This window comes from Tympanuchus pallidicinctus, unplaced genomic scaffold (assembly GCF_026119805.1).
Source record: "Tympanuchus pallidicinctus isolate F22 unplaced genomic scaffold, pur_lepc_1.0 scaffold2, whole genome shotgun sequence".
Lineage (NCBI taxonomy): Eukaryota > Metazoa > Chordata > Aves > Galliformes > Phasianidae > Tympanuchus > Tympanuchus pallidicinctus.
The window spans coordinates 11272477-11295042 of record NW_026294721.1 but is presented as its reverse complement, the minus strand read 5'-3'; the positions used below and the strand labels follow the sequence as shown (position 1 = coordinate 11295042).

The following is a 22566-nucleotide window of genomic DNA, read 5'->3' as shown; positions in this document are numbered from 1 at the left end:
TTCACATGGAAAATGCAAAAGACTGTTCATGAAATTCTGGAGATCAGAAAGTATACTCCACATATCTTCCTTTTTTTTTTTTTTTTTTTTATCCCCACCCTTTTTTAAAAATAGCATCCTGGATCTGACGCCGAGTGACAACTTTCAGTGATTGTGCAAATGTGTATCAGTGACAGCAACAAAAGGCTGCTTTAACTTCAAACTGTTCTGTGGATGAGCTTCCAGTCAAGCTGCCCAGGCACACTGAGACCAGCAGTGTCCATAGGATACTGGGTGTGGTAAAACAAAGCTTAAACTCCCTGATGAAAGAGCCCAGCAAGCTAAACCAAAGCAAAAAAGAGAGAACAGCCAGTATCCAGGGGTCACTAGCAGTGGAGGGATGAGAGAGGTGCAGTCCTAAAACCATATTCTTATCTGTAGTATTTTCTTTAGTTTCTTAATTTGTGATCTTTTTTTTTCTCCCTTTTGTCAGCCAAAACAACTATAGCGATTTTTTTAACCCTTAGAATATTTTTCTGTTTTAAAGAAGAGTGAGTACTAAGACAGAACCAGCTTAATTTATGACAGGGCTAGCATGAATTGAAGCCCACGATAGCTAAACTTGCAGACCTGTGTTCATACAGCACCATCAGGCCAAGAGAAGCAATGATTACACTGTTACCCTTATAGCTATCTTGATTTCCACTCCCTCAACTAAAGTTTATTTTTATCAAACTAACTAGCACCTAATTATACAGAATAATGTGATTCTTCTCCATTCCTTATTGCTTTGTGAAGAGGAAACAAGAAGAAAATAGGATATTCAATCCCCATCCCAACGCACCCAGGAATTAAGAGTGCATAGAGGGTCTGGCTAAAATGAGAGATGAACATGTTTGTTAGATGTAATAATGTATGCCCATATGGAAGGAATAGCTAAACTGTCTTTTCCTGTAAAAGAAACGAAACAGATTGCCCAGAAATAGGCAGCTCCCATTCCATTTACAGAGAGAAGCAAATGCCATCCAGATGGAAATTATCAAATGGATCTAATAGCTGTATTTTATTCCCATGTGATCTTTGTTCTACTTACCACTCATTATGCCAGGAAAATTATTTTCCCTATATCCCAAGTGCAGATAAGAATATTATTTATCATGTGCTCACTCAAAATATTCTGTATTGAAGGGTTCCCTGATGAGATATTGACTTTTCCACACAAAAAGGAGAAGAGTGTCCTTCCCAATGGGAATATTCATTTAATATCTGTGGATTCCCATTAAGTCCTACATGTGAATGAAAACTATGCTGTTCCTGTGGCACAGCAGCCAACTCTGCATCTTCCTAACGCTAGCGCCCAGTGTGACTAATTGTCTTTTCAGCACTCCTATTATCTTGCCAAGTTTTACAAAAGTTCAACTGCTTCACAAAGCTAAACAATCCTGAGATTCTTCATCTACTTTTATTTATATTGTCCCATGGGTAAGTATTTCAATTGGAAATTTGCACCGAATCAAAGCATAATTTAAAAATCGCCAAGAATCCACATCTTTGGTTGTATGTGATTATATATGGGCATGTATTATCAAATTCAGTAAATCAGGGTATGTTTTCAAAGGCGTAAGAGGAGTTAGTTAGAAACTAAAATATAAAGAACATTAGATCTCAATATCAAATTCCTTCTTACAACTGTAAGCAAACTGTGGCAAAAAAAGTAATATTTGTGTAAGCATACGCCCTCATAAATATCTGATTATATTTATGGATGCTTATTTCTTGTTGAGTGATATATGCTCTGAATGTATACTTTATTCCAGCATGAATTGCTTTTAGCTTGAAAACCTCCAGCAGCATAGGTACCTTCTTTTATTAGGATACAAATTTTAACAGCTGTGGCTGACTGACAGGATTAAATAAAGAACATCTAATCTATCTGGGCCATGTAACACTGTCTTTTATTTCACGTTAATTATTGAACATGAGTTCAGCTTGTGTCACAGGCTATCAAGCAGGTCTATAATTGAAGCAATAAATTAGAAGTTGATTTTTTTAATGGTGTGGTCCTAAACAGATAATGCTGTGTTCAGCTGCAGCAGTCCCCAAAATACCAAGGATCCTACATCTTTAGAAATCACAAGAACAGTATTGAGAGGGTGAAAATGAACATGGCAACCGTACACCATCCAGGGCCTGGGGTCTGTGTGATCGATGTTTTAATCTCTTTCAGAATATAGATGATGGATGGATGGGTGGGTGGATGTCAGCTCTGCAGTGTCTGGGAATATAATGGCACTGATGCATAGGGTTCCCAATGTAAAACACACAGATGGAATATAGTTCTGATGATTCAAAGAACAGAGTGGCAAGCAGATTCAGACTTACTACAGATTCAAATTTACTATGACAATGTGACTTGATAATCAGTCCCAAACCAATCATTTGGAAGCAGGAGGAAGCCCCTAACATTAACCAGCCAGAAAATCCAGGAGAGATGTATTGCTACGACTTCTGAATAACTGAGAGCTCAAAGGTAGTAATTCATTTTATAGCATATAACGTGATATTACAAATAGGTCTTACAGACAAGACAAGCTCTTCTGAGGGAAAAACTGGCTTAGGAAATAAAACATGCATGCTTATAAATTCAAAGAATATAAGCTTGTTATTCCTAATAATACTGCTAATATAATAACCTTGTTCACACATGATTGATTTACAGTAGTTTTAACCTACTATGGAAGTTACCCAGTACTACAGAAGAAAGAAAAGTATGTTTATTTCAAACAAGGAGAGTGCTTACTTTCATGCTAAAGTTTAGATTATGGTTTGTTTTTTTTTTTTTCCCAAGGACTACTTTTAATCTGAGACAGATCCTTCTCCTCAAAATGGTTTATTAAACTGAAGGATGTGTCTTAACAATCACATTATTCTTTCCCCAGCGTTCAGTTTGCTCATGCACAGGGCTGCACTCATTCTTAGCGGACACGTCATCTCCTGGAGACTTGCAGGAGTCTGAGCAATTGCTTTTAATTTAGAAGCAGCAGAAACTTCTTCTATCCTTTACACTCTGTAAAGCTCCCAGGGAATGATTACCGCCAAGGATTTCTTTTAATATCACCTTACTTAGGACAAAGAAATTAAAGAGAAGAACACAAAAGGGGTCAGAAGCCCTCTAAAGGAAACGTGCTTACGTGATTTCCCAGAAGAACAGCAGTGACTGCAGGTATAAATTCACTGAAGAAAACTTACCACAAGCCAGGCTGAATCCACACACTTGAATACACTGCTTTATAAGCTGTTACTCTCTTTTCCACATTGTTCTATTTTGCACTATTCAAGGGGATATGTGAGTAAAGAGTAGTGCACACTTCACAGGTGAAGTGATGATCTCTGGAGGTCCCTTCCAACCCCTACAATTCTGTGATTCTGTGAAGAAGAGTGAATTTATTCTATTTGCAAAACATTCTATATGCTAAAACTCCTGAGTATTAGCACCAGATGTACACTCAATGCCTCACTTGATGAATGTCGTCTCTGATCTCTTGTGGGCTCCAGAGAATTTATGTCAGGTCAATAAGGCTTCAGATTTACGTACACCTTTTATTTCCTATTTAATATATTTATAAACTGTGACATAAATGCCTTAAAGTGAATTCAAAAGAATTGAAGAATATAAATAAAGATAAAACTACATAGATAACCCACGGAATACATACAAAAGAAAAGTCCTGAGGCAGAACATTAAAAAATAAAAGAGAACATCATAAGAAAGAGTGTTAATGTCAGTTATCTCTCTTGAGACAGCAGCTGCTTAGGACACAGGAGGAGGATAGGAATCACCTTCCCTTTCTTCTGCACTAAAGACCTGACATTCAAAATCCCCCTTGTCTCAACTTTACAGTCGGAGAGCTGAAGGGTCAGCTCTAGAGTGTGGATTGCAGTGCCTGTTTTAGACCTACACTGTTGTGAGATGAACCATGTCCTCTAGACCTAGTGCTGATTTCTCTTCAGGACTGTCAGAGGTCTCAGGAGACTAACTTTACACTTGGTGTAATGAATCCCACTTTCTAGATCCCAAGTTAAGCAGAATTCAAGCTTAGTTACTAAAGAGATGACTATAAACTCTCTGCCTCCAAAACACATTTAACATTTGCTGTGAAGTTTCACATCATTGGCTGAGCTATCCTAAACTGCGAGATGTCTTCTGAGAGATGAGAACAGCTTTGTGCACCCCAAGGTAAGCTCCAAGAACATCCATAAACTACCAGTTTTGTCCAGCCACTGCCAAAGGCAGCCTCACTACTAGGTTTATTTTAAAGCCCCCTCACCAGAAGGGACTGCCTGCAGCCAGATGGAAACTATGATGTGGCTGTTGAGAGACAAAGTCCTCAGCCTACAGATGGGAAAATAGAGAGGTGGAACCCAGCAGATGGTGGGGGCAAGACAGGGCACCAGTAGATGGCCACATTCTCCCTTTCTAGCTGTGGCTCAGAGCAAGAAAGAATCATTCATAATTTTCAGCCTTAGAGCCACACTGCAAAAAAAATGACACTTAAAGAATGCTTTGCCAGACAGCAATATGCTGAGATGCAACACCATTCAAAACTTCTCACTCTTGTCTAAAAGTAAGTAGTGCAAGTGCAACCCAAGTGAACTTCAAGGAATTCTCTGCTGAAATTCCCATTTACTCTGCTCCATGTTCCCACATCATGACAGAACAGCTCACACCTGAATTTCTGATTAATTGTTGATTAAATATTCTTTGTACACCACCAAAGAATCAGACAAACAAACAAAAATAAAACCACACTCCTCTCTTTCTATCGTTGATCCTTTGATCTCAGTTCTTGAGAAGCCAGGGTAACAGCTGGTCTGGGTCACCAGATTGAAACAGAGCTGCTGCAGCATGCTGTGAACCTGACCCATCATCTGTAAAAATATCCTCAAGTTTTTTACTAGAGTTCAGAAGATCTTAAAGAGGGTGCCAGTCAGTCTAGTTTCCAGTACAGGAGCAAAAGTTCAAGATGCTATGCGTACAAAGACAAGACAAAAAAAGTGTTAAACAATTTTTATACAAACATTGATCTTTTTCTCTGCAGAAAGTAACTTTTCCTGATTATTTTATATTACCATCATTTATGCCAATCCCCTGTATTTATCCATATTTAAGGATACAAATGTTCATAAATATTTTATCTATATTTATGTGTAAAGGAACACACTGTCCCATGGTTCACCATTATACTGACTGGTAAGATCCAGGACACAGCCTGGGGAAAGAAGATATTCTCTTTATTCACAAGAAAAAGCTGCTGCAAGAATGACAGACTTAAGTAAAGCTACCAGCTGGCTGGCCTGTTAAGAATACAATTGCACAAATAGATGGGAGTTTCTTGGTTTAATCAGGCCATATGAAAAAGGTCAGCACTGAAAAAACCTTCCATGCATTATCTGGTTTTGATAAGGGGCTTTAATATTCATCGGATTAAAGACTAAAGGAAAAGGTTGTTTCTAAGAAGACACTAGATAGCATTCTTACACATCTGAGTTGCCACTCAAAAATGTAATTGTGATTTATTAAGGACTGCAGAAAATACAATCACTGGCTACTCATTTTTATTCTGACCCATAGCAATGAGAGTCCTGAGCAAGAGACTGAGTTACCATGGTCTGAGCCTCCAATTTCATCACCAGATCTTGTATAAAGATTTTTACAATATGAAAAAAGCATTAGATAGGAACTGATAGGCTTCCACAAGAACCCATTTCCCTTTTCTCCAGATGTTTTAACACCATGAGCACCTAAAGCTAATGGTGGCATCACTTCCACTGAACACCCTAAGTTTTGCTCCCTTTTTTTTTGCCTGAGCTGCATCATCATTTTATTTTCCAAGTTTATCTTTCAGGTAGCCATTAAGATACAGTGTGCACTATTTCAGGTTATTTCTTCCATGTACTGCATATATATTCTATGTCTAAATAACACTTCTTTAAAAAAAAGAGAGAAAAGAGAAAACTTTGCTGCTAAAATAAGATATTTTGGCTTCAGTACTGGTGAGTTCAAGCATGGAAAAAAGAACAGAGCAAAGATTACTTGAGTAAGTATTAACAAGAATGAGTTTACGTGAACTGTTGATCCCAGCAAACAGCTTTGCCATGTTTCTAACAAGTTCTTTGTAACTGAAAGGGTCTTGATGGAAAACAGGCTCTGAGAGTGTGGGTTAGTAGGATGTATACTGATGTCCAGTTTCCCTCTAGGCGTGCAGATAAACCCATCAAGCTCAGATAATGCCATTTCACTTGAGCAGTCCTTGGATACCAAGCAACAGGTAATTAACACAGATCAATTGTTCAGATATGTTATTTAAGCATGCTTGCTGTTACCAGCCCTTAATTTCAAAAAAAAAAAGAAAAAAAAAGATTTATGGAATAAGAGGAAATATTAATCGTTCTATATGAATCACTCAGCAAGCTCAGACTCCCAGAGGGCTTCAGCTTGGCAGGACACCAGTATACAAACACTGGCCTGCCACTGTACAGCTTGGAGCTGGTTTCTATAAATGACAGTGTTTAAAGAATTTGAAAGACCTTGTTGCTGATACAAACCATCATCTAATCTTTTACATCAATCAGCAGAAAATTATTTGGCATAATATCATTCCTCATTTGCCTATTCAGTGTTAAGAAGTTTCAAAAGGAAAGCCTTTAGATGATCCATCTTTCCTAGGGCTGTTGTAGGTAACACTGTAAATGAACACTGCTAAATCATTAGCATTCCTCCCCTGCAGTATCTAAAATCTTGCATTTTTACTTAGCAGAAGTAAAAAGCAATGGATAGAAAAGTCAGAACTTTGTTATCTGCACATCTTTAATTTTTTCTTATTGTTGTAGGAAGAAAGTGTTTCTTAAAGAATTAAAAAACCCAAAGGATTTTAATTCAAATCTATGGCTTGTAAAGCAAAGCTACAAAGTGCTAGCAAATAATCTATTGGCCTGAGGAATTTCTTGAGTCCACTACATATTATGCAGCTCCTTTTTGGAAATATGTCTGTAAGTGCCTGTTCCCACAACTAAAACTGTGCGTGTCTGCAGATCTTGTTCAGGAAACAACCAATTTTAACAGAAGGAAAAATGGGGCCAAATAACCTACTTAGCTGTAACACGAAGCATAATAGATAAACCATACTTATCTTTGATAGAAAGAGAGTGGAGTGGGAAAGGCTTCATTTCATGGTAAGATAGTATGGTATTTATGATAACAGGCTATCTTACCATCACACAATATTATGATTAATACCCTTATTATTAACATGCTTCATGTATTATCATCTGACCTCTAGCCGACCTGAGCTACCAGTTCATGTAATTTACTGTCAGCAAGATGAAGCTCCAAAAAAGTTTTTGCAAAGTGCTTTAAAGCATCATTTTATCAATATGAAAGTTGTAGTGTCAAGTAATGTGTTTTTCTACATTGAAATATCCTAGTCTTAAATAAAACAACTTGTGACAGGACATCAGCCAGCATTAGAAAGAATAGGAAGCCAGATTAGAGCAGAATTCCAGATGTTAGATACTCATAGGCTTCTCTGCTTAAACAGTGCTTTAAAACATCATTTTCAGAGTCTATTTCCCTTGACACTTGGTGTGTATTTTCTAAAGAGGTTTTGGATGAAGACCAATTCAGTTACTGCCGTAAGCAATTGCTCTGTTACATTACTGAGCAAATTAAGATGGGTTTCCCACCATGAGGAGCGAATATGTGCATTAATACTTTTTCAAAACCAGTCATTTTGTTTCTGGCTTTGGAGGAGCAGCATCAAAAAAAAGCAATAATGCATTATGAACCAATTGGAGGTAATCAATGAAGGCAGAGAAAAAACACAGAACAGTGTCACAAATTAACGTGTGTTAAAAAATGCCCTTTCTTAATAAAAGTGATTAAAAATAATGATAGCTAGGAAATTTGAATAATTGAGTTTCCAAAAATATCAGCCCTGGTTGGTAGGATCCCAATATAAATGGCATAAATTAAGTGTTTAGGGTAATTCGCAATCAAGCTCTGTTAAATTTTCCAAACTCAAGTTATCTTGGCTCACACATGCCTCCTTCCTGCTCCTCCCCATTACCTCATGTTCCATCAAAGGCTCACACAGACCAGACCACATCTATTTCTGAGTCAGGTTCACAAGGAAGCTCTACCACAGCTATGCTAGAGCAGCTGGCCTGGCACTGCCTTCACTTGTTTACTGCAGGAATATAGGGGTTTGTCATCTCAGTATCTACCCCAGAAGCTCTGTTATGGCACTCACAATGCCCAAGCAGTCATCTAAAGAAGCACTTTGAAACAAGTCCAATAAAACTGCTAAAATTAAACCGGAATTCGAATAAAGGGCTTAAAAGTAACAATTGAAGGATGGTGTTTTATGGATAGTACCATCTACAGGAACACACAGAATATCCTGTTGTAAGTCAGCTCATTGAAAGAAAAAAAGAAAAAAAAATCCCACAACATTAAGGAATTACTAACAGCAGAACTACTGTCACATATACATAAAGTAGGAATTTAGGAAGTCCATGCCACAATATCTCCTTAAGTTCCTGTCACTCAAGCCAGATATTTTTTCAGAAATTGCCAATGCACTCTGAAGAAATGGGTTGTATATAAAAACAAGTGATTTAATAGATTGTTTCACAGTTAAAGGAAAAACAAATCATAGACAAGCGGTAAAGCAAAAATTGAGAAGCACCCTGGCTGTTGAAAACTCTGCTGGTTTCAGTTATCTAAAGTCTTGTAACAAATTCTGATCTTAAAAATGATTAAAGCTCTCTTTCATGTAAATTTTCCAGGCACCTCAAACATCTAGTAAAATATTTTTGGTTTAAAAAATAAGCAGTACTTTTTATACATACAAAGTAGTATTACAATGGGAATATCACATTGCTAAGCTGCTTTACCTTGTTTTATTTCTGAGGTTTTTATTCTTTCCCATGCAGCTGATTTCTTCCCACAGGATTTCAACCTTTATTACTTGCTGACAACATGTCTGACAAAGAGCTTTTTGCTGTGGTAGCTGAGGTTGAGCCATCTGTTTTTTCTCTAGAGAGCCATGCATTATTTGTAATGACATCTTTCTCTTTAATTCCCTGGGGAATAGCACTTGCATGCTGATTTCCTATTTGACCCCCAAATACATCATCCCATTTGGACAAGCAGTCCCTCCCCTGCATGGACCAGTCACGCTTCAAAAGCTCCAGCGTGTCCTTCATCTTTGGGAGTGGAGGCCAAGGTGTTTCCTCATGAGTCACAGACAGGTTGGGGTCAGCCTTTGAGTTTGTATTGGAGGAGACAAATGAAGGCATCTGAGGAGGAACAAAGAAAATATAACCTCGGACCTCCTAGTGTATTTCTGTATCCTATATGAAAACGTGTCACTTTGGACACTGTGTTTGATTTCAGTTGTAGCTTCCCATAAAATTCTACAATAGGTCTCTGTCATGCTATTCCTGTGATTTAATCAAAGGACACGTGGTGTAAATGTATTAAAAAAATAAATCCAGGAATTATCGAAGATCAGGGTCATCAAAGAGCTGCTTGCATTCTGCTCTCTCTAATAATTTTCCTCTACAACCATATTTTCATCAATCCTTTTTATATATGACTGTGATAAAGAAGACCGCTGGGAAATCAGTTTAAGCTGTCGCATGTAGCCCCTGGATTAAATAATTACGAGTTCTGTATGTTACCAGAATTCTGAGTCAACATTATTATATAATAAACTTCTTAACTAAAGACAGCCATTAACATCTTACTTGAATTTTTTTTTAATGTAACAATTGAAAAGTAGGAACTACATCCTGCTTGTTTTATTTCTTTTATTTTAGCAAGGAAAATTCAGTACAGCAATATTCATAACTGCTCTAGCTAACTAGCTCCAGTAATTACAAACTCAAATTTTGTTTCTGTATAAATATGGAGAGGTTATGTTGTCTTAGACAGGGTGAAATCTCTTGCGTGTTTAGTTTAGCAGCAGCCTGTCACAAATGCAATTGCAATTGATCAACTTTGTTCTAAACAGGATTCCCGCAGTTAATGGAAATTACTGTAAGAGCTTCAGGGCATAGGAATAATTGGATCACTAAAAAAACAAAATGGAGGGAAAAAAAGGTAGGACAGAATCAACACAGTAATTCCTCCTTTTTTTTTTTTTTTTTTTTTTTTTAACATCGAGCAACTTTCAGAGATAACCTTAGCAGAACGTACACCATGATGAAAACAACTTTCAATCATTTTTATCAAACCATTCTTAGGCAATAAGAAAATGCATAATGAAAACGTTAAGAATTTATTATCTTCAGCTTGTTTAAACTAACGATAAAACATGCATCTCTGGAAGAGACCATTCAAATATTTATAGGATCTGTAAAATGACTGTCAAGAATACATTTAACTAAAATAACAACAATGAAACAAACTTTACTGACCTGGCAGTTTCTCTGATGGTTTTGTCTTAGTTCCCGATGCAAGGCTATGATCCTCTCTGGACTTGTTAATTTTACAGGAGAACTGGTGTATATATTTGGAGTGATGTGAGAGCTGTGGATGCCATCTGCCTCTTGCAGAAAGGTTGCAGGTATTGACCGCGACATTCTGCTCACTTTGACTGAAGCCTCATGATTCTCTGACTGCCCACTGGCCTCTGAAATGTCTGTGGAAGAAGGCAGCATCTGCAAGACAAAATGCCATCTTTAGAAACTCAGAGATGAAGCTTTCCAGCACTGTTTATTTTGAGTAAGTGGAAGCTGTTTGGATTAATTCATTGCAAGAAACATTCACAGAAATCAAATGTAAAGTAATGATATTTATCAAAATAAGTAGTTAATATACCAATTACTTGAAGCGTGAGGCGTTCTTCTTTCTTTCTAAAATGCATTCCCCAACTCTTCCCCAAGAACTAAAAATTCCAAATTTGCACCTGAATATTTGGAAAAGTAGAAAAAACTAAGAAAAAAACCACTAATTTTAAAGATTTCACAATTTATCCTCTTGACAGATTTCAACTTCTATAGCATATTTCCTTTACGCATATTATCTTACTCAGCAGCAAATCCAATCCAAGCTTGTCTACTTAAGAATGCTCAAGGAAGTTAAGTTTAATGGATTTTAAAAGTTCAGTTGCACAAATTCTTTGGCACATCCTCTTATTCCATATTTAAATCAACTTAACTGATTTTACTGTACAAAAACAAAACTGACGTCACATTAAGACAGAAAGGTGGCTTGATTGATAATGTACCTTTTCATAATAGTTGCCAACAGGAAGAGAAGATTTCACTGCAAATAAATGACTATCACAAAGAAGTAGAATTTTGTCTTAAATACAAATTTATTAATGAAACCAGATTAATGATACATTTTTTTCCTTGTAGTTGCAAAGAAAATGAATTTACAACTTTTAACAATATTTTCAGGCCTTTGTTTTTGCTTGTTTGAATTACTTCCAAAATTAATGCATCTGATTTCAAGTTATCACTTCACTGTCATTAATTCTCTTGCAAAAATTCCAGAAATGCAAATACTATAAATCCAAATCAGGAATTGTTATTTAAGATAAAACACATTTTACTTACAGAAGTGTATTGCTTTTTCTCTCTATGTCTTTAATAAGCATTAAGTACATCACTTGTGTCCATTCAAAAACAGACAGACAAACAAACAAAAAAAATAAGGGATTCTGATGCGTTATAATGATGTAAACTTGTTTTGAAGTGATCCCCCAGATGTAATTATCATTTATTGGCAAGCAAATCCACCAAAATAAAATGCTGTGACAGCATAAAGGAGAACGTACAGTGTGTGAATTGCTGCCATTGCCAAGGAAAGAAGTTTCACCACCTTGCTGAAGTGATAATCATGGAGCTTTATGTGTAATATACAACTTGCAAGGAGGTCAAGAGCTCCAATACCAGGAGCATACAGATGCCAGTGGTGCTGTATTGTGCTATAGCCTAGGTGATGCTCAGGAGACAAGCTAGTCTGACCGGAGAAAGCTCATCACTCTTCTGCCCTGCTTACAAAACAACACTTTTGGCTCTTAGGCTCCCTAAAGCATGTGTCTTGTGGTTCCTAAATACACCAGTATACTGGTAACCTGGTCACAGAGTCAGGCGTATTAATTGTGCCTGTCCATCTCTGGATCTGGTGTGCTACAGGACAGAACTTTTCCCAGACACAGCACATAAGAGAGTGTGAATGACAAACATAATTGACGGACACTGACTTTGATCCAATTGTACCTTACATTCTTGCCTCCTCATCATAAGAGGGGTGAACCAACACTGAATTCTGGCCATTGATCCCATTAAAATACCAAATGCAATTTGTTTTGCCAGCTGAGATGACAACTAGTCCTTGACAGCAGTCACTACCAGTCTCTTTTACTTCAGGCTGAGCAGCAGTTGAGGCACAGGACAACAACATCAAGGAACTGAAAGACCACTCACATGGACCAACTTTGCTGCTCCTCCCTAGAGGATTTGTTCTTTCTCTATGCTGATTATACAGACAGTTTGTGATCTAGATAGGGTTTATTTAGGCAGGGTGGCATGAAAACCCAATGAAATCATAGCATCAATACCAGTATTGATCAGTTGGAAAGCAAAAGCTATACATTGGATGTTCTCCTGTAAACACTGAAGCCAAAGGAATCTCCAGAAGTCCTTGACTTCTAACCAAAGTTATGAAGGCAGTGACTGTCACCAGCACTCACAAAAAGTGCTGGCTGGCTGAAAGAGGGGTTACAAAAGGCAGCCCTGACATGTTCTGTGGCATGAAGAAATTAGATCTAAAATTATTTGATGACAATTTTCTCACTACAGGAAGCACAGTTAGAGGCACCCTAGTGATAGATGAGACTCAGCAGGAGCAGCACAACTTATGGAGTCCAACGACCCGTGCAAAGGCAAATCACTGTCCTCCTCAGTAGGCAGGATTGCTGCTAAAGCTACCAGGAAAAACACATCTGTGTCAAAGCTGTAACAGTCATACATTACATTGCTAGTAAAAAATAATCTTTTTCAAGTCTCTTTCTTCTATTTCCCTCAAATATTCAACTCACAAACTCTTTTGAGTTCCAGGATTACTGAATTCTGCAGCAGCCGATGTATCAGGGATCAGCAGAAATGTGGGTTATGAGTTAATGCAAACCCTGATGAGTGGAACTGCTACCACACTGACAAAGTGTTCACAGAAAGGTCAGTATATGAAAACTGGTATGATTCTTTCAAAAACGTTCATCTTTAGCATTTCATAAAGCTTTGTGAAACACTAAAAATCACTTTTTCTCTAACTCTACGGACGTAACCAAGCACTATATTTATGAATACAAAAATTTCAGATTTTTGTCTCAGTGTCTATGTGTGAATTTCTTTTGTTAGATAATTATCACACTTAACATTATTAATTCTATTTTACCATGATAATTTTTTCTTTCCTTTAGTTTCCACAAATTATCCCAGCTGGGAAAAAAATGGAAGTATTGTGACATCCCACCAAACTTGGCAGAATGCAAATTTACACTTCAAGTTCTTGAAAGGATCACTTTTTAAACAACAATAATAAGAAAAAAACTACTCTTTCTCATATTACAAACAGAAAAAGATACTGGTGTCAGTGATAGAATAAACTTTGAGTTACTGTGGATAATTTTAACTGAACATTTTATCTTAATAGAAATTCCAAACAGCTTCACAGTTAGTTTATCTATTTTAATCATGGCTATTCTACCACTTTTACCACCATGTATTTTCTGTTCTACTCTACGAGAACAAAAACCACTGCAAAAATATCCTTTTTATGCATATTGTCAGAAAATAGATCTAAATCTTTGTCAACCAGACCCAATTTTACTTAAAAATGTTGCTAACCTTGACTATGTACCTACTCCTCAGTCACTACAAATTCTTGGGATTCCCTCTCTACAGACATTTACATAATTATTGAATGGCTCTATCAGTCATTCCACTGGAAATGACAGATTGCCCTTAACAGTTTTAAATCCATATTTTATATCCTTCATTGTTTTAAAATATTTTTGAGGGTCAAAAATAACATTCCTCTGCAATGGATTCTACCCTTCTTTAAGAAAATGACTTAGTAACAACCACTATCATGGCTCTTCTGTCAGCTTGGAATTCCAATCAAATCACCTTGTCTCACCAATAGACTAAAAACTCAGAGTCCCTCACTTGAAGTGTGGGACCTAACTATCCAAAGCATATCTCTTTCTGACTCTTGTTACAACAGAGAGAAAGTCACTTTTTAGAATTTTCTTACCACTTCTAAGCAGATAAAATGGGCAGGGTAACTGTTGGTCAGTGCCTCTTTCTTTCCACTAAGTATGGAAAGAAGCACAGATGTAGCTGTCTGAACTACTGGCATCAAATGTGAATTGTATCTCATCTCAAGTGTCAGAAAACCTGATCTCAACACTAATGTACAAATCGTTTCACGGAGAGTGTAAGAGTATTATTATTGCAGGCCTGCTTCCTTCAAATATGATTCACAGGAAAGCAGTAAGTGCCCTCTTGCAAAGAAATATACAGAGAGAACATACATATATAGATCTGTATATATAAATAAAAAACATCGTCCTGCTGAAAAGTACCTCTGAAGAAATCCCCTGATAGAAGGGATGATTAGACCACACTGTTTTGCACATTTATTTCTATTCTGCGAAACACATAATTCACTGCACTGGACACATTCTCTGCCTGGAGCTTTCCATGTATGAGGTTTAAGATGACTTCATGAAAGGCAATAAAAAGCACTACCATTTATCGTTATATTCATTGCACAAATCACCTCTTGGATCTGAGAGAAGGGGGCAAGAAGCCACAATGGCTTCAGATCCACTATGGAAAGAGCATACCAAATACATCATCAAGTCAAAGGCTTCCTGTGCAAGAGAAATTGAAGTGATTGAGTACAGCAGCATTATCCATTACAACCATTAGTCATCTGAATGGAGGCTGTTGACATAAAATCATAACTGGCTGGCTCAGACATTTGTGGGAAAGAATTGAACACAGTCCTGTTTCTCCACACACACTCTAGAAGAGAGAAAAAATGCCTGAAAATACTACATAAGTGCACAGTCTGGGGTGAGCTCACATGAAGGGCAAGCCAAGCTCTCTTGCTCCTCTGTGTGGTTCTCCAACATACCAAAAGCAGCATGGAGACAGCTTCGTGTATGAGGCTGTAAAACATGTCAAGTTTGTTTCTTAAAGTGCAAGTAGACAGAAATTCAGAAAAAAAGTGTGGGCTCCTATTTCATATTTCCTGTTATTAGCTATCTGAAACATCTTCTCTTCCTTTCCACCGTTACCAAGTCAAGCATGTCAGCTATTGAAAACTCCAGTCCTAGTCTTTTCTGTTACTGTTTTCTGTCCAGTAAGTAGAAATATATATTATCAGCTGATGAATCTGCCCTATGTGCTTTCCATTGAAAAGGGCAAAGAAATAATAACTGTTAATAATATCCATTAATTAATCCTACTTCAGCAAGAAAAGTAAGACAACAAGACCTTTCCAATTGAAAAAAATGAACATTTAAAAGAAGATCATGAAAGTGGGATTTGACAAAAGGATGAAAATTGAGATTGTTCATATGTTTTGTCTGATGTTGAGCCTATGAGCCCCAACCATGGCACTGTGCTGAGGGCTACATGCATCTTCTAGAGGTTGCTCTTGCCCCTGCCATATATCACATCTTTACAGACCACTTTTTAATTTCCAAACACAAAATACAAAGTTTAAATTATTTTTGTTGTCCAAATTTATTATCACTCTATGACAAGAGGCTCCAGAGATTTCTTCATTTAGGCATTTTAAAATGAGAGTTTATCTCAAAGTATAGAAATCGCTGACATTTACTTCTTTGTGCCTCCTAAAATCTTGGACTAGATTGTTATTCCTTTGTCTTCCCAGGAAGCCATGTATTTTTTCAAAATTGAAAGATAGGCTTGATGAAGCTTTTTTTTCAAAACCGTGCACACAATCTTTTCTTTCACTACAGTTACAGTTATGTTTTCTCTGCATGAAAATGAATTTAAATAAAACCTTCAGTTTATCATTACATATGTTTATTATGATACACTGAACTAAAACTAAACCATTTACACTAAATTACTAAATTAAATTACAAATGAAAGAATTTCATGGTGTACAGTTCTACGGTGAGAAAGTGATTCAAAGCCTAGTTCTCTTTATAAGGACTTTCAAAGTATGTTAAGAGAAGGAAAATTGACTTCCTCTTCTTAATAGGTTACAGGTTGGTTTTTCTGTTTGTTTTTTTTTTTGTTTTCTGCATGTGTTTGTTTGTTTTTTTAGACAGATGACTGAAACATTATATACAAGAACAAGGCATACTACATGATTCAAGAAAATTTTAGTTCTCACTCAAAAATATTTGATTATAACATTGGACTGTGAAAATAATTGAGGATGTCAATTCTCAGAATGAGCGCTGCTCTGCTGAACCAATCACAGAATCACAGGAGGGCCAGGGTTGGAAGGGACCTCAAGGATCATGAAGCTCCAACCCCCCTGCCACATGCAGGGCCACCAACCTCCACATTTAATGCTAGACCAAGCTGCCCAGGGCCCCATCCAACCTGGCCTTGAACACCTCCAGGGATGGGGCATCTACAACCTCTCTGGGCAGCCTGTGCTAGCACCTCACTACTCTCTCTATAAAGAACTTCCCCGTGACATCCGAACTAAATCTTCCCTCCTTCAATTAAAAACCATTTCCCCTTGTCCTGCAGTTATCCAACCTTTGCAAGAGTTGATTCCCCTCCTGTTTGCAGGCTCCCTTTAGGTACTGAAAGGCTGCAATGAGGTCACCCCACAGCCTTCTTTTCTCCAGGCTGAACAAGCCCAGCTCCCTCACCCTGTCTTCATAGGGGAGGTACTCCAGTCCCCTGATCATCTTTGTGGCTCTCCTCTAGACCCTCTCCAACAGCTGTCTTTTTTGTACTGGGGGCTCCACACTTAGATGCACTATTCCAGATGGGGCCTCACAAGAGCAGAGTAGAGGGGGACAATCACCTCCCTGTCCCTGCTGGCCACCCATCATTCGATGGAGCCCAGGATACCATTTGCCTTCTGAGCAGCAAGGTCACATTGCTGGCTCATGTTAAGTTTTTCATCTATCAAGACCAACATGTTCTTTTCCACAGGGCTGCTCTCAAGGACTACTCCTTCCAGTCTGTATGGATGCCTGGGATTCCTCTGGCCCAAGTGCAAAACTCTGCACTTTGCTGTGTTAAACCTTATCAGGTTCACCCGGGCCCACCTTTCAAGCCTCTCAAGGTCCCTCTGAAAGGCATTCCTTCCTTCAACTGTGTCAAAATTTACATTTCACTGTAAATTTCCAGTAAAATGAAGTCATTGGGACAACAGTGATTTACAGTGACTGAGAACACAGCCTCCAATGCTGTAAGTGAGGTGACATATCTAAAGATGTTCGGATTTGCATGGCACTGCCTTAGTGTTTTAGTATTAGAGATAGCTATTTGGAATAAAAATACTTCTGGAAAACAGAAGAGAATGCCCAACCATATGCTGTATCCTGAATAAGAAAAAAACTAAATACACTTTTTTCTTTAGTCTTTAGTAACGTGTTGACTTTCATAAGTCCTCTACTGAAGCCACACCATCCTCACACACAACTAGGACAGACTGATCCTATCTTCATATATTTATACAGTTGGTTATAAAAAATAATAATAATAACATGAAAATTTGTTTGAGAAACAGGCACATAATTTTTTACTTAACTATGCAAGACCTGGCACTGAATTGAATGTAGTCCTTCAAAGGGCTCCGGGATCAGCACTCAGAATCATAGAATGGGCTGGGTTGAAAAGGACCACAATGATCATAGAGTTTCAACCCCCCTGCTTTGTGCAGGGTCACCAACCACCAGACCAGGCTTCCCAGAGTCACATCCAGCCTGGCCTTGAATGCCTCCAGGGATGGAGCATCCACAACCTCCTTGGGCAACCTGTTCCAGTGTATCACCACCTTCTGAGTGAAAAACTTTACTTCCTCCTAATATCTAACCTAAACCTCCCCTGTCTCAGTTTAAAGCCATTCCCCCTTGTCCTATCACTATCCACCCTTGTAAACAGTCATTCTCCTTCCTGTTTATACACTCCCTTCAAGTACTGGAAGGCCACAATGAGGTCTCCCCAGAGCCTTCTCTTCTCCAAGCTAAACAAGCCCAGTTCCCTCAACCTTTCCTCATAGCAGAGGTGCTCCAGTCCTCTGATCATCTTAGTGGCCCTCCTCTGGACCCGCCCCGAGAGCTCCACATCCTTCCTGTACTGGGGACTCCAGGCCTGGACACAGTACTCCAGGTGGGGCCTCACAAGAGCCAAGTAGAGGAGGACAATCACCTTTCTCTCCCTGATGGCCACCTTTATACATCCTTGCAAACTTTCAGTTGAAATCCATCGTTAAGCTAAAGCAAGTAAGTCTGACGTCAATACGGAACAGACTTCCATTTGTCACTGGATCCAGAAATGAATAAAGCCAAGTGCAAATCTGTATGTCAAGAAGGAAGAAAAAAAAACACATCCACCAAATTTTCTCTGTAAGTATTCAAGTGCTAGGAAAGATTTAGAAGTTAAAATCTCAGGGGATGAAAAAGAATGAACTTTCAAAGGAGTATTATGTCAGTAAAAGCTGGGAATCTTAGATGTGAATAGCAGTGAGAATAAGAGTTGAGATGAAAAACGTAACTCTTAAAGATGAAAGTTCAGTTCAGTTTAATACATGTTTGCAGGTCCACACAGTTCACACAGAACTGTGAATATGAAACATTCCCTTCTCTTTGTGATTGCAACTACTTATATGTATATTAAACTTGTAGCAGGGCCAATTGGATATTTTCTCACTACAATGTTTTCCATAGGAAAACTTATTCATGAAAACCTATTTTTTTTTCATGGGAACAGAAAAATCTGCCTTGGCAGAAAGGTTTTCTTCTCTTACATGTGGGAATTACTTTCCACAGCCAGCTGAAACATCTGGTCCCAGAATGGTCTGAAGCTTAGCATCATGTTGCTCAGCAAGAGCCAGGCTGTCTTTAGCAAGATTCAGAAAGCAGGTGTGAATCCCCATGTCCCCAAGACCTGGTGGAACTTTTGGCCAATACAGCGCTGGATACCACGTGAAGAGATTTATGCTCTCCTTGGTGAATAGCTAAATGTCTGCTGAAGCAAGCAATTGAATTTGGAGCTCATACCTCCCAAATTAACTCATTAGCCATCCAGAGAACGATTCAGTTTAATGCTATTCTGTTAAGAGCTGTTTTGTGACAATTAGGCATTCAGGGAGACAGACTGAGTGTGTCTTACTATCTGCTCATTCATCACAGCAGTGTTTGAGAAAACATCTGAAGATAGTGAAGTATTTTCTACATTTCTGACAGAAGAGTTACTAACTCTGTCACACAAAACACTCATTCTTAGTGTGAGCTTAGGTAAGACAGTGTTGGGACGTGTCTTGAAACACTTGCAGGAACATAGCTATGTACTATAGCTATATATATAAATCTAGTCTCATCTAGACTGTTTTTTTTTTTTTTTTCTTTCCTTTTAATTTCTTCTTCAATAATGCATCTCAGATTTCTCAGGAATAAAATGCAAAAATACTATTAAAACTCAAATTGTATCAGTTATCTTGCATTATCTACTAGGTCAGATATTTCTTCAAAGTATTAGCTAAAAGTTTTTTGCATGGAGCACAGACGTGATGAGCTCCAGAATATTTAAACCATGACTAAAATTGCAGTAAAGCAACCCAGTCTGCTGCTTGGTCTGAAGCAATATTAAGAGCCCAGAGATATTTTATAACTGTTCACTGAGTCTCACTAAACACTTCACAAAAAATCACTGACAAAACAGCAATGGAAACCAGAGGATCCTGCAAGGACATGCAGATGCTTACCTCTTGATTACATGTTGTTGTAAAAGTGTCTATGTACTCTGCAAGGGCAACGTCGTTCACCAAGCTCCTCACTTCTTCATCAAACTTGGAGTTGTTAAATCCTCTACGGTGAAACTCACCATGCATCCTGATAATGAAGCTGTTCCTTTCCTGGCATTTTCTGGTCAGGCAAGCCAACTTAGCCTATGCAGAATAAACACATAAACAGTGATCTTGTTCCCTGCTCAGACTGAAAAATTATATTCTGAGTCTGGTGAAATTCCACATCTTTCAACCCAAAACTGCGCACTGTAGTCCTATACTTCTAGGTCTTCCAGGTGCTTCTGCATCCTGCAACAGCAATATGTACATACAGATAAACTGAAAATAGGCATTCACTTTTCTATCTGTGAAAACCCACTTTTGCAAGCTATAATAACAGCCAACCTCACCTAAACCACTGGAGCAAACAACTCAGGAGGAACTGCAGAAAGCAGCTACAAAGAGAGAAGATACAAGATGCTGAAAACAAGAGCAAGCCTGCAAACACAGGGATATCCCTTTGCATCAGCCTTCATGATCATATATTACCTTTAGAGGAGCTAGTGTCAACATTGCTTCAGACTTTCTCTTCTGGAGTTCTTTTGTCTGAAAGGTAGAAAAACATACCATATTAATATTTTCACTTAGAAATATTGCAGTAGTTTTTGGATATTTGTTTTAGACTCGACTTCTGAAGCATATACTTCACATAACTGCATGACCTTGTATCACAAACACCCTGCAGTAATGTAAGGAGTTGTTTGTACACTGATAAGCCCTAGCATTGATGTTGGAGTCATGTATTACCAAGTGCTTTCGGATGCTTTTAAATGGAACCCTATATCATCAAAGCCACATCACATTAAAGACTTAATACCATTCATTATGCATTCATACTCCCATTTGATCTGTGAATCCTCCAAAATACTCTTTTGGGGAAAAGTTTTCTCCTTTCTTATTTATGTTATGTTGTAGAGAGCAAGAAACACAGGGAGATTTCCAGCACATTCATTCCATGGCAGGCTTTCATAAGTAAACATCAACAATTTTCTGCTTTGAAATGATGGATACATTTCCCCTAGTATGAGGTGAGGCAGATGACCTGATTTGTACTTCATGATAAAAATGCTTTCTATTTACGAGAAATCTGCTTTCTGATAATACAGAAAATGTAGTATAGTCTGTCAGGTAAAATCTCCTTCTACTATAAATGAATACAGTAATATTTGGAAAAAAAAAAAAAAGAAAAAGAAAAAAAGAAAGAAAAAAAAGAAAAAAAAGAACAGATTCCTTTGAATTCATTTTGTTTGGTTATTTGTATTTCTATGAAGCACACAGTAAATATATAACGTGCATTAAAAAGAAAAAAAGAAAAAAGAAAAAAGAAAAGAAAGAAAAATATTCCCTTTATAAGAACTCAATCACACTGAAAGAGGTCACCCAGCTTTAGCCAATAAATTATGGACTTGGGAAGGAGCACAGTGGATAGGACAGAGAGACGCCCTTACACTTGTACTGAGGGAACAAAGGAAAAGCTGGCAGTCAGTCTCTGCACTGTTGACACTAAATTCTTCATGAGGCATGGAACAAAACACTTTGCTGATGCAACAGAGCAATTAGGAGCTGCCCACTTATGTGGATAGCACGTCTCATCCTTTGCTCACCTACCATCTGATATGCACCATCCATCAATGCAGACAGCAGATACTATAAAACAAATTCATTTTACTAGCACTATTCTGTTGAGAAGCAGCCTAATCAACTCCTCAGAGAGGCCACTAGTTCTCCATGCAGTGTTCTTTAAAGTAAATCACAGCACATAACAAGGCAGTGGATTTACTGTGGAGGAAGGAGAACGAAATTCACACTCTGCAGGAAGAAAATTCTTTGTCTCCTGTATTTCAGAGAAAAGACAGAGAAGAAGCACATCCCATGTGCTCTCTGCAGGGCACAACTGAGAAAACTCTGTTTACTAGTAGTTTCACAGCACAATGGACAATTCCAATTTGGCTCACATTATAACAGTCATCATTAAAAAAAAAATAAAAAATGGTTCCAAAGAAATAGAAAATAAAATCTAAGGAAAAAAAAGCCTTAACAGAAATTTATTCATTTGTCAGAGATCATCTAAAAGATCACTGATTATAGTCACACTGACAGACGTTTGAATATAAGGCAACAGCTCTGCAAGGGTTAATGAGTGTGGCTGCTCTGGTGTGCCTGCTGAAATACAGTGTGCAGACCTAGAAACTGAAATACAGTGTGCAGACCTAGAAACTGTTAATGTAAGTAGACCTGCATATACATTGAAGCTTTTCAACAGAATAATAATGTCAATTTTAAAAAAAAAATCTACACCACGCATACAACTGAATCTCTAAATATGTAATCCTAACTGCTGGATAAAAAAAAAAGCCACAAAATTCTGGTGCAACAAGGCAGCTGGGAATGTTACAAATTCTGACAACGTAAGCCAAGGAGGTGGCTCGGTAAGAAAACTCAGTACTTTTCTTGGATTATGATATGGGAATTACAGAAGAGACTGGTGGCAA

General features: G+C 37.8%; 1 protein-coding gene across 4 annotated transcripts in view; it reads right to left on the bottom strand.

Moving 5' to 3' along the window:
* The window catches only part of CUNH4orf50 (chromosome unknown C4orf50 homolog), a 73933-nt gene that overhangs the window by 31840 nt on the left and 19527 nt on the right, over positions 1-22566 (bottom strand). For 2 of the 4 annotated variants that reach the window (XR_008206507.1, XR_008206508.1), the window contains 4 exons: positions 20564-20620; positions 19994-20176; positions 10462-10704; positions 8935-9339 (listed from right to left, as the gene is read on the bottom strand). Coding sequence is in view for 2 of the 4 variants with exons in the window: in XM_052682029.1 (XP_052537989.1) it covers positions 8995-9339; positions 10462-10704; positions 19994-20176; positions 20564-20620 (828 nt within the window). In the remaining 2 variants the exon portion in view is untranslated. Of the gene's footprint in view, positions 1-6668; positions 9340-10461; positions 10705-19993; positions 20177-20563; positions 20621-22566 lie in introns of those variants that run through there. The other 2 variants (XM_052682029.1, XM_052682030.1) reach the window with 2 other exon arrangements.